Genomic DNA, 11862 nt, shown 5'->3' with positions numbered 1-11862 from the left:
TCATGTACAATCTAGGACCCCACTATACACCAAGACAAGTCATGTTAGGACACCACATGGTCCAGATTACCACTCTGAATGTGATTAGACTGTAATTCTCAAATAGAATGTGTGCAAAATTTTGACTTTTATGGGCTTAGGGAAGAGTAATCTATAATTAATCTATAATTGCACTGGTAGATGGATTAAGTTTTTTTTATTAAGTGTGTTGACATCCAGATCATTTAATACAGGAGTCCAAAGTGTGACTAAAATTGGCACAAAAAAAAGGCATAGCTATTATCAAGGTCACAGTTAGTTTTTGGTTAAATCCAATTAAAAATGAACCAGGAACCATAACAATGATATTTCAGGTTTGTCTGTTTATTGATTGAATGTTCATATGGTAGTATGTAATGAAATATGCATGTTAAAAAAAAATGTGTCAAAATTAACACTGATATTCTGAGAACATTCAAATATGTATATATTTTATATAATGCCTGTAAACAATCATCTGTTTTGAGCAATTCTGTCATTTGTGAACTGATTTTTCTGGTTTCCTGTAATAAAACATAGAAACATTTTCTGCAACATTATTAGAGATACAGGAAAATAGAATATTTAATTTGGTAGAAATGGTCATACAAAGTTTGCTTGTAGCTTAGAGTTACAAAAGTTGTTTCTACTGCAGTAGTCAATATAGTTTTACGAAATATGCTGTACAAAAATGCTCCAGTGAATTTAAAAGTGTTTTAAACACTTCTTTCTAAAACAGTCATACTATTATAACATAATACTGATTTAATTAAACCCAGTCATTATCAAGTAGGCTGGTGTCCTATCAGGATATACAGTTTTTGGGTGATTCAGTATTTAAACACACACAATGTTAATGTGAAAAATCATTACTGGCAATTCACTTGGGAGTAAACTGATCATAAATAAGATTAATTTTCAAGTTGACTGGGCAAGTAAGTTGTTAATGGTTTTAAAAGCAATTATGGAGTGATAATCAACATAAATCAGAGTTCAGAGTTCTCCTGCATGGTACAATAAAACAGCATTACAGCCAATAAAAATATCAGAATATCCAGTGTATCGTATACACAAATATCACTGTAGTGTATTTGATATGCTAATGGTCAGACAGGAACCTACAAAATAGCCATACTTTCAAAGCCATGATTCAGTTTGTACATGTACAGTCATGTCTGGGTTACAGAATTTCAAATATCTCAGCCATTGAGAAGAGTGAAAAAGATTATGTCCAAATCCCTGGCTGAGCCCATTCTTGAGTCACACCTCAGTGGAATCACTTGTTATGACGTCTGTGACATTGACGTGTATAAAGATATTGCAGTGCAAATTGAATAAGTTGAAGAGGAAGTTGGCCAATGTTCTAAATCACCGGTAAAATGCATGGACTTTATGTCAGTCATGTTAGGTGATTCACAGTATTAGAAAATGAATCATGTGTTGAAATGACAGTGTCACTTCTCTTTCTCAGGGGGACTGAGGCAAGGCCATCAGAGATATTGTATTTCATTTTGGATATATGACAGCAGTAGGTCTCAACTGGTTTTGCTTCAGTTGCATTTTATTATTTTCATTTAGGATTGTTCTCTCCCTCTCTCTCTCTCTCTACATCACATTTAGAACACACTTGCAACCACTTTTTTTGGCTGTGACCCACCAGTTGAGAACTACTGTACTAGATACTACATGTATTAAGAGATACTATATAGCCTACACACATACATGTGCAAAGAAAAAGGATAATGGTCAGTGTTCGGCAGGAACCACTTCTAGGATGATCTGTAGTGATCTGTTCACAGAGTCTGAGAAACATATGGGAAACAAACATTAATAGCCAACCTGACTAATTATCATGTATATGATATGATCTAGAATATATTTCCATACAGTACATTTCATAATTCGTGCATAATAAGTATTGTTTTTATTATTTCCAGAGAAAATTCTTTCAAGAGTTTAACACTTTAGTCATATAATTAAAAACTGCTTGGCATGTCGGGCATCATTATATGAATTATTAATGTGTAACTAGACAAAAACTTCTGTGCATATTCATAAGTTTCCTATTTGCATTTATGTAACCTCTGACCTGACAATTTCTGGAACCATTTGGGTTTTCTTTCGAAGTGGATGAATATGAAGTACGCAGGGATGCCTGTGAGAGAGATGGCGAAGCCAATCCCTGTATTAATTGGATCCGAATATAGAGAAAGGAAGACCATGAAGAAACAGGTGAAGGAGAACACAGCAGGGATGAAAATAGGGACCTGAGAAAGAGAAAAACACAAAGATAAAGAGGGAATTTTTCTTTGCACTTTAGAAAGTGCAGTAAACCACATGTTTTTTCCAGTTTAGACTACATGTAGGTCTGTTCCTCATAAATCATATGACTCCAAAAGACTTATGGAATGTATTGATTTCCTTTATCGTGCTTGTGTGCCAATTTGAAGCTTCAATGCCCTTTTTATTGTGACCTGTACAGTTAGTGTTTTGCAGAAGAAGAGCTGGAATGTCATAGGTGAAAATTTTCATTTCCTTTAAACAACATGTTTGGTACACTGTCATGGATATCTGTAAAATCTTCAATTTCATATCTAAAAGAGATCCATAGCCGTATAGTAAATTAATTTCAGTGTTTACACCCAGCCTCTTATAGTTTGATCAGCAAGACTTTTTAATTATGACTAATTAAATGCTTGGATAAGATTGAGACATGGAAAAACGGGTACTCAGTGCATCAAAAATATCAGCTCAGTTTGTTCATGTTGACTTCACAGTCTATTGGGCCCCTTTTTATCCAAAATAACCACCAGTTGACCAATCCCAGAGAAAGGCCCTCTGGAGCAACCTAAGATTAAGTGGACACAATAACAAAGTGACAGAGGACAATTGAGATCTCAATAGCTTGGCTCACCTCTGCTCCTTAGAATTAAATCTGCTCTGTTTTCCAAACAGCTAGGTATTTAACCGTTATATTACATTAGAGATGTATGAGATATGAGATAATAGGCTGCCAGTAGAGAAAAGCGGGTCACCTTAAACGGTCGTGGCATATCAGGGCGCGTGTAGCGCAGGTAGATGAGGCCGACCACAGCCACACCAATGAACAACCAGCGCAGGAAGCTCATGAAGTTCAGCAAACTGTAGATATCTCCTAAGAAGAGGATCAGTAGGGTGATCGGATACTGAAAGAAAGATAAAGTAGGCATGTGGACATGAGAAATACATGCTGACAAAAAGTGGTCCTGTAAAGTTAACGTGTTTCTGTTCCTTTTTTAAGATCTTCTGACAGAGTGAACATTTATTTTGATGCTTTTAAATGTGTATAAGCCTGGACTGCTATTATGAGTAATTTTTTATGCTTTTATCATCACTGAACATTGATACTTGAAATGTTCAGAATGTGGAAAGAAAGGACGTTGCAAATGGTTTTGTTCAGCTGTTCAGGAGTATAAACACAGGTGACCATTGAGTGGTACATGTGTGCATCTATGACTCACCAGGACAATCACAGCAGGTAATGGCGTGTGTCGGCGTATGTGAATCATAGAGAGAACTTCAGGAAGCTGACCTTCTCGAGAGGCCACGTAGAACATTCTGTGGAAGAGAGACACAATGTTAAAACATCCACTGTAAATACAATCCAAGATCTACAGAAAGTTGATATTCCGAAACTTTTAAGGATATTCTTTGAAACAACTAGTGAACAATATGTATTTGAAATGCATTACATTCATGCAAAGTATAAAAAAATACATTAACATTTTATGTACTTAAAGAAAATACCATGCAATTGTTATTTTACTGTACTAAACTGGTATACTTAAAGTCTGCTAAATTGGAACAACTAATTTTGAACTTTAAATATCTTGCATTTAAAGAACTATATTATTTAAAGATCACAATGTAATCGTCATTAATAGTGACATTAAAACACATTTAGGTGTGCATTATGCACATAAGTAGTGCTCCCACTAAAGTTTAATTATTATTTTTATATCAGTGTGTCTTAAGCAATATGTCAGTAACTATGTTATACTACACTTAGTAAGAAATAAATCAATCTTAAATATATTACTTACTAGAGACTAAATATTTTAAATATGCCCAAAATATAAATTTATTTATTTATTTTATTATTTTTTTTTTTCATATTCTAAGGGTAATTGTCAGCACACTCTTGTAGTTTGGAGGTCTTCTCCTGAGATCGAGTTGGTACTTTTACACTAAACAGATACTCTCCAAAAACCATTAAGATTGTTTCCTGATTTCCCTAAAACTTTCATCACTCTATTTTAAATTAAAAATCAGGTAATGTAATCAGAGACTCAAAACTGGGACGCACACCTTGAAATAGCAAATAGGCATCCATTCATGGACCCAAAACAAGACAGAGCCACAAAAACCGGAACTGCAAATGAGAAGTTTCCCATCAGCTTCTCTGCAAATGTCTGTTGGGAAAGATGAATGAAAAGAGAAGGAAGGGAGTGAGAAAGAGGAGCTCATTTTGTGAAACAAAATAGGAAAACAACATTGATCTTCAATTTTTAGTCTTGTTGGTGTTTATGAATAATCAGTGCAGTAAAAAGGCTTTAAATTTTCCATAAAGAGCAAGCTTGTATAGAGTCACGCAGGCTACAAATGAATGCATTACAGACGTCTAACAAGATGTGAAAGCTTTTAGAGCGCTTCAGAGCCTAGCAGGAGATCTCTGCGCATGGATTCTGGTGCTGTCAGTTATTTGTGAGAGATATATGATTTCTCCAGCAGAGAAACAGACAGGCATTTAGAGCCACTGGCTTTATGTAATCACATTTACTTGGCTGAAGAAGAAGGTGTTGACTGTTACAGTCACTACTGCAAATTGCTTGAACACATTTATAAAGCTGGTATCTCTTTTCTAAAAGATCCGATTACTGCGGGGTTGGTTGGTAGTGTTTTTTTTTTTTTTTTTGTCACTGCTGTTGTTAACCCTCATGTACTGTATTGTCCAGGGTCAGTTTGACCTGATTTGAGTTTGAGTTGTCGGAAATATCAGTTGACTTATGTTAAGTTAATTAAATGTTTTTGTTTGTTTTTTTCTTGACGTTTTGTGACTTTTTCTCATTTAGGGCCATGAACATGCATGCAAAGTTTCAACACGCTGATGTGCTTTGAATTGTCCACAAAATTTAAAAAAAAAATAAGAATTTTTTTAAAATAATAATACAGGATGATACAGGAAGTCACCTGTTTTTGAACTGTACATGAATAAGATGTGTGACAGAAGCAGACAGGGAGTTACCCACCACTGCTACGGCATTGGAGGCTAACAGCTCTTCTGCTGACATCACAGTGTAATATGCCACATTTGTCAATGTGTAACAGATCATTACTATCACCATGGAGATGCAGATGGCAAGAGGCACCGTCCTGGGGAATGGAAATTAACACCTAAGTCATCACTGTGGTTTGGTTTTCCATGCTAGAAACAGTTGAATTAAACAATCAAACCACTTCTATAGAAATCACATTTGGTATATCTAATCACTAACCTCTCAGGATTCTCCACCTCCTCAGTCACGAAATTCAAGTAAAACCTGTACGAGACCAAAAAATGTATTCAAAGACTTTATAGGCATTATTGGATTTGTGTGGAATCAGAAGGTGGGCTCACCAGCCGGCATAGGCGTACATCCCAGAGTAGAAGGCGAGAGGAAGTCCTGTCAAATCTATGGAGTTGACTTCAAATGCATTTTCAAAGTTTTTGGTCTCCCCTGCAGATAAAACCAGTGGCAAATGATTAGCAACCTGATATTCTCCCTAATTAATTTTTTTGTCTAAGGCAAACTTATTTCTAGTTAGTGGACCTTTAATTATTCATAATAATCAAAAGAAATGGTTATTCCAACATTATATGAATGGAAATGAAATAAAATGTAATATATATATATATATATATAATATATATATATTACTACATTAAACTATAACTTTGATATTGATAAAAAAAATAGTTTTTTTTTATTTATAAAGTTCCAAAGAACATCATTTATTTGAAGAACTTTTTTTTTAATGTCTTTAAAAAAAAAGTAATACAAATTGTAAAATTATACATTTAAATAAAAACATCTTACAGACCTCAAACTTTTAAATGGGGGTATGCATACTTTTGAAATATATTAGTCTAATTCATTTTTAGATGAATACCTTTTTTAGTTTTACTACTGCCTTTAGCTTTTTTTTAAGAAACCATAGCTTTTGGCATAATATAAGCATAATGCAAACTACTGTAAATACCTTTGAAGAGTTGGTATAATCCTGGAACGATGATGATGGCCATAGCGAGCAGCTTGCTGAATGTGAGGAAGATCTGGATTCTGGCAGTCCAGCTTACACTCATGCTGTTTAGATACATTACCATAGCTGCAGTGAAGTGGAATACACAATCATTTATCATTAATATTGCACACATAAACCAGGCCATACAAACACACTGTAATCAAGCAACACTATATTTGTATACAACAATTTAAATTATAATTAACTCTAGCTTACTGATTCCGATTGTTGTGGCCAATTTAATGGCAATTTCTGGAACTCCACATGGCATGAAGATGGGCTCTAAAATATAGCGACCAAATGCCAGAGCGATCACAGCCAAACCTGCAGGTCTTCAAGATGAGAAAATGAATGCTGAGCACTGTAATTGTCTTGTAATCACTCAAAAACATGGGGGTTCTGATGATGTTTGTAATGAATTGTGATTGCAATAGAACATCTTATCTTGCATCTTTCTGTTAAAATCACTGAATGAGTTCCACATATACCTTACAAAAGTCTGAGGCAAAGCTTTGCCATGAACATGCGTTGTACTCTCTTTCATGTAATGCTAGTTTGCTCTTAAACTACAGCTATAGACTTTAATCTTGATGTTGTTGTGATTACATATGAACCTGCTGCATCCAGCACTTGAGCCTTTGCGTGAGAGCCTCCACGATGGCTTGTTCATTGTCAAAAGAGACTTCATCTCTGGTTTTTATTCTATGATTACTGGAGTCCAGCAGTAATATTGAGAGATCACCTTCATCTGGGAGACTTTGCTTGTGTTTATTTGGGGCGTTGAAGGGATTGCATTTGTTTATTTTGGCAGTTCTCCAGAGACCTGACAATGAAGACAGGGGATGAATGAGGATTTACTGACCTTATGGCAATCATGTCGACCCACAAACGCACAAAAGCCACTTGCGGACCAAACGCCTCCAGAATGTACGTGTAATGGCCACCAGATTTTTTAATACAGGTACCCAGCTCAGCATATGATAGAGCACCTGAAAGGGACAAAATGAAGCAATAGTTGGGGGAAATGAAGGCAAAACTTTTATACTTTGGCAAAATGAGGTGACAGTTGCTGGACAAAGGCCAGTCGTGGAGTGGGTGAGCCATAACTATTCAGGAAGGTGTCAAGATTTACACAACACCTGCAAAGCAACCCTAAAGGCGCATGGTTGAGTCAGTTCATTAGGACCATCTGTTTGTTCTTTGAAAGGGCAGTTACACAAGCTCTTTTTTAGTTCTATGCATTTTAACAATTTAATGTATACTCTGTTCAAAACCAAGCCTGCTTTACTCACAGCCCTTAACTTGTGAGCTTCATAATGTAAATATAAAGAGAGCTTTAAAATACAAGGCACAACGGGAGAATTAAGAATGCAGATTTGAGAAATTCTGTCTCTGAGAGAAACTGTGGATGAATGGGCAGGTTTTTAAAACGGCAGCTCGGCTTTTCCTTAAAGCCTGTGGGCTGTGGCACACAAAAGAAAGCTGACAAGTGTGAAATGACTCCTGACATACACATGAATAAACACACTGTCAAACAATGGTCTTCTTATACACAAACTAATTCTTCTTCGACACACACGAAGCTATCAACCTCCATGGTGTCAGACCATGCTCTCCTCGCCGTCAAAGAATGGCGTAAGACAATATTGACCTATATTGTGCATGGCAACACATTAGAGAAGCCCTCTGTTCAGGTTTTTCATGCGTAGCCTGGAATTCTTGCTTAGAGAACCTTGCTAGAATTCTTGCTAGAGTCCTGTAAAACCTGAATTTCTTGCTAATGTAATGAATTAGGGACATATCTTCTTCTTTTCATTGTGGAGCTTGATTGTATACTGTATGTGTAATGCATCAATGACCAAGTAAGCAGATTTAGTCTTTGGATTTTATAGTGATATTATTTACTTATGTTATCTGAAGCCATTCGGGCCATTTCCCATCATTTTGTTTATTGCAGCTGTTTGATATACTGGGCTTCCTGAACCCAGTATTTCTCACTCGCGTCCATGTACCCGAAATGTTTATCTCCTAATGTTGAGTGGAAACGATTTACAGCAAATTAGGTGTAACAACCAAGTGTAGGTTTTGTCATGTCCCATTAAATATTTTGGTAACATTAAAGATTATGGTAACAATTTCTAATGCCATCAATTCATTTCCATGTATTCATGGATTAGGTATCATGAGTTAATAAAAAAAAAATTGCTGAATTTATTAATCCAGGGTAATGTTAATAAATGTTACTCTTGTTATTGCTAAATTTACAGTTTATCAGTATTTACATGTTAACTAATATGCAACTTGAAATGTTTGTAGTACAGTATACATGCACTACATATATAGAAATAAGAATGAACCAAGATTAGTAAATGCTGTGAAAGTTAATTGTTGATTGTTAATACATGATAGTACAACTCATTGATAATCAAAGTCAAACGGGTTCAACTACAAAAAAAAATAGTTTGGGAATACTTTTTTTACAAATTGAATATTGTTGTAAAATATAACCAAATATTGTGTATATTCAATCACTGATAGAACACTTTTCAGTTTGATGTAACAGGACCATGAGTTGGCACAATACATTTTTCAGTTAGGAAAAAGGTGGAGAGCCAAATCAACAGATGTGCAGTCAACAGGTGTTAGAGTACACATAAAACCTGTATGGCTTACTTTCTTTTGTAGAATACAAAAGGAGAAGTTTAGCAGAATGTCCAAGCTGAATGTAGACCATTACAAAAAGTTTTCTTTAAGATTTTTAGTGAATAATGACTTGAATCAAATGGCGCTTGATATGAATCAAATGGCGCTAAAAAAAATAATGCAATAATAGTGAAATAAAACTAAGTAATAAAAGATGTATGTAATCATTTCCAAAATTCACAATATGTCATGTACAGAAATATTCTGCATTCGTTCATATTTGTTGGCATTTAGACTTTCAAATAGGCTACAACATTTTCACTGCGGTGAAAAACTTTTGCTCTCCCGCTTGTCGAACACAAAGCGAGACACGCACATTCGGGAGCTCCTTAACAATTAAATATTACTAAAAATATCATATTTTTTAGGGCGATGATGTCATAAAATACGGCAACGAACATTCAAAGTTTAATTGTAAGAACCTTCGAATGTAAATATGCGTAATGAAAAATGATATATGAGTCTAGTATGAATGGACAGAATGGCCGCTATGGCCATTCTAGTAGTAATAGAATTCCGGTAGTTCTATTGTTAAGAACACTAACTTATTTCAGTTACCAAAGTGGTGTGTCCTAAATAATGAAAGACTGTGAATGACGTCAGCAGAGCTGTTAGGTTAGTCACAACATCAAACAAATGGCTAGTCAGCGTCTGCACAATTCCTCAAAATAAAATGCAACTGTTGATTCTATCAGGAGCCATGAAATCAACTGTTCCAAACAAGTGGGAGAAATATTTAGGTCATTTGTCAAAACTGTATAATGCGTGTGAATAAAAGATGAATGGGAGTCTGTGTGTGAGAGCATATGCACATGTTAACACTCTCATGTTTACATATGTTAAGGTGTGTGTTGTGTGTGACACTTACCGAAAAGAGAGAGAATCCCACAGGCAATCCACACCACCAGTGACATTCCCACGCTGCCCGAGTTCTTCAGAATTCCCTTTGGAGAGATAAATATCCCTGCTCCAATTATTGTCCCAATGATAATAGAGATTCCTCGAAGCAGGGTCACTTTCTTCCGCAGTTCCACCTTTTCCTCGGGGGCTCCTGCGTGGGGGTCTCCATTTGAATAGAGAGGGTCTTTCTCTCCCAAATTACTTGGAGTTGGATCCCCATTGGGATGGGGAACTGACACAGTCCTTCTGGGCATCTTGCTCGCTCACAAACACACACACATTGACTCAAAGCGTAGTGTTCTTTCCTTTACCAGTGGCACATGAGAGGCCTGAGTGGAAGGTGTTCTTACAACAAAATTCTGATACGCTGTGACAAGTCTAAACAAATACAATGTGACTTGGCTTCTCCCTCCTCTTTCCTCTCTCTCTGGCCTTTTTAGTGTCTCAAACACTCCCCTTTTCTCTCCTTTACCATTTTTCTTCCTCTTTTCATCTCGTCCTGTAATTTACAGGTCAATGTGTGAGAAAGGGAGGCATTTCCTGTTGTAGTTATGGTGTTTAGTGGCAGCAGCGTAGCCCTGAGGCATGGTGATTCAGCAATATTCTCCGATTCTCACCTTTCCTCATGAAACATGCAGATCACACAAAGGCATCAGGCACTCACTTTAAACACTCGCTGTTTTCTCTCATTCTTTCAAAGGCCCATTTCACTGCACTTGTTATAGACGTGTTCTGATTAGCAAGTAAGCAGACTGTAGACTGATAACAAACTCATGTTTCTAGGATTGTGAACAGACTGTTATCTTTTTATTATAATTAATGTTGACATAATTTGAAAATGAATGTAGGTCAAACCACATGGCATTATATACTGTGTGTGTGTGTGTGTGTGTGTGTGTGTGTGTGTGTGTGTGTGTGTGTGTGTGTGTGTGTGTCTGTGTGTGAAAGAGAGAGAGAGAGAGAGAGAGAGAGTATGTGTGTGTGTTTAGACAAAGCCATTCCAGTAAAGCCTGATACAGTGTTCTGTAAATAACAGGGAGACAGAGGGAGGCTGATGTAACATTACATCAGATCTGCTCAGACACACATCTGAGATAGATTCAGTGTTGTAAAAACCATCACTTCTGATGATTTTGTAAGTTTTTACACAATAGCTGAATTTTGTAACCTCCCACGAAAATGTATGACTCTACAAGTATGACTGATTGAATCATTATGACTGTGCAGAAATGTTTATCATTTGTGGCTACACTTTTGTAATTGTTCCTCTGAAATGTAACTTCCTTTTATGAGTATGTTTCACACAGATTTGTAATAATTTGATGCCACAGGAGAATCATATGTCACACAAAGGACTTTTAAAATAGTTTTATTAAAAAATAAATTAATTTATTTTATTTATTTTTTTAAGTATATTATACATTCATTATTATTTAAAAGATCTGGGGTGTATTCCAGAAGCAGGTTTTGTTGGAATTTAAGAGTCGCCATGACTCTTAAGGAAACCCCAGGTCACCTCAGGAAAGGGAAAATTAAAGCATAAGCAATGTTTATTCATTCATTCATTCAAGCAAAAAAATGCTTTTATTCATTTTATAAATAAATAAATAAAAATATATAATACTATACAAAAAAAAAAAAAAAAAAGCTTCTCAAACTTAGATTTTTGTCTTGTTTCCAACCAAAATATCTAAAAATCCTTAACCCCTTAACTGTCACCCCATGCCAAATACGGGACGCCTAGGTTTACTTCACTATATTACAATCAAATCTAATCTAATCTTGACAAACTATATATCACTGGAAATGTCTAAGACTCCCAAATATATATTTTACCAATGTTTATTGTTAAAAATTATGTAGGAAAATTAATATATCAATTTATGTCAAGAGTGCACCCTCAAAAATCTAAATTATAAC

At 35.5% G+C, this 11862-nt stretch overlaps 1 protein-coding gene across 1 annotated transcript; it reads right to left on the bottom strand.

The window, feature by feature from the left end:
- Positions 1 to 585: 585 nt before the first annotated feature.
- On the bottom strand, positions 586 to 10378 carry LOC132109645 (cystine/glutamate transporter-like). Its single transcript, XM_059515901.1, has 12 exons — positions 9911 to 10378; positions 7202 to 7328; positions 6556 to 6671; positions 6298 to 6423; positions 5675 to 5774; positions 5553 to 5597; positions 5307 to 5430; positions 4366 to 4469; positions 3519 to 3615; positions 3054 to 3203; positions 2108 to 2285; positions 586 to 1820 (listed from the first exon to the last, which is right to left on the bottom strand). The coding sequence occupies exons 1-12, from the start codon at positions 10194 to 10196 to the stop codon at positions 1765 to 1767; spliced, it is 1509 nt and encodes a 502-aa protein (XP_059371884.1). The 5' UTR covers positions 10197 to 10378; the 3' UTR covers positions 586 to 1764.
- Positions 10379 to 11862: the final 1484 nt, after the last annotated feature.

The sequence above is a fragment of the Carassius carassius genome, chromosome 29, assembly GCF_963082965.1.
Source record: "Carassius carassius chromosome 29, fCarCar2.1, whole genome shotgun sequence".
Lineage (NCBI taxonomy): Eukaryota > Metazoa > Chordata > Actinopteri > Cypriniformes > Cyprinidae > Carassius > Carassius carassius.
Note: the sequence above shows the minus strand (reverse complement) of the source record. Positions and strands in the feature narration are given on the sequence as shown.

What these genes read in the sequence shown, in the direction of transcription:
- LOC132109645 (XM_059515901.1), bottom strand. Translation starts at nt 10,196, where the DNA reads ATGCCCAGAAGGACTGTGTCAGTTCCCCATCCCAATGGGGATCCAACT. An exon ending in ATTATACCAACTCTTCAAAG is followed by an intron (nt 5,775 to 6,297) that starts GTATTTACAGTA and finishes TTTTATCTGCAG; the next exon opens with GGGAGACCAAAAACTTTGAA. An exon ending in TACCTGCTGTGATTGTCCTG is followed by an intron (nt 3,204 to 3,518) that starts GTGAGTCATAGA and finishes TCTTTCTTTCAG; the next exon opens with TATCCGATCACCCTACTGAT.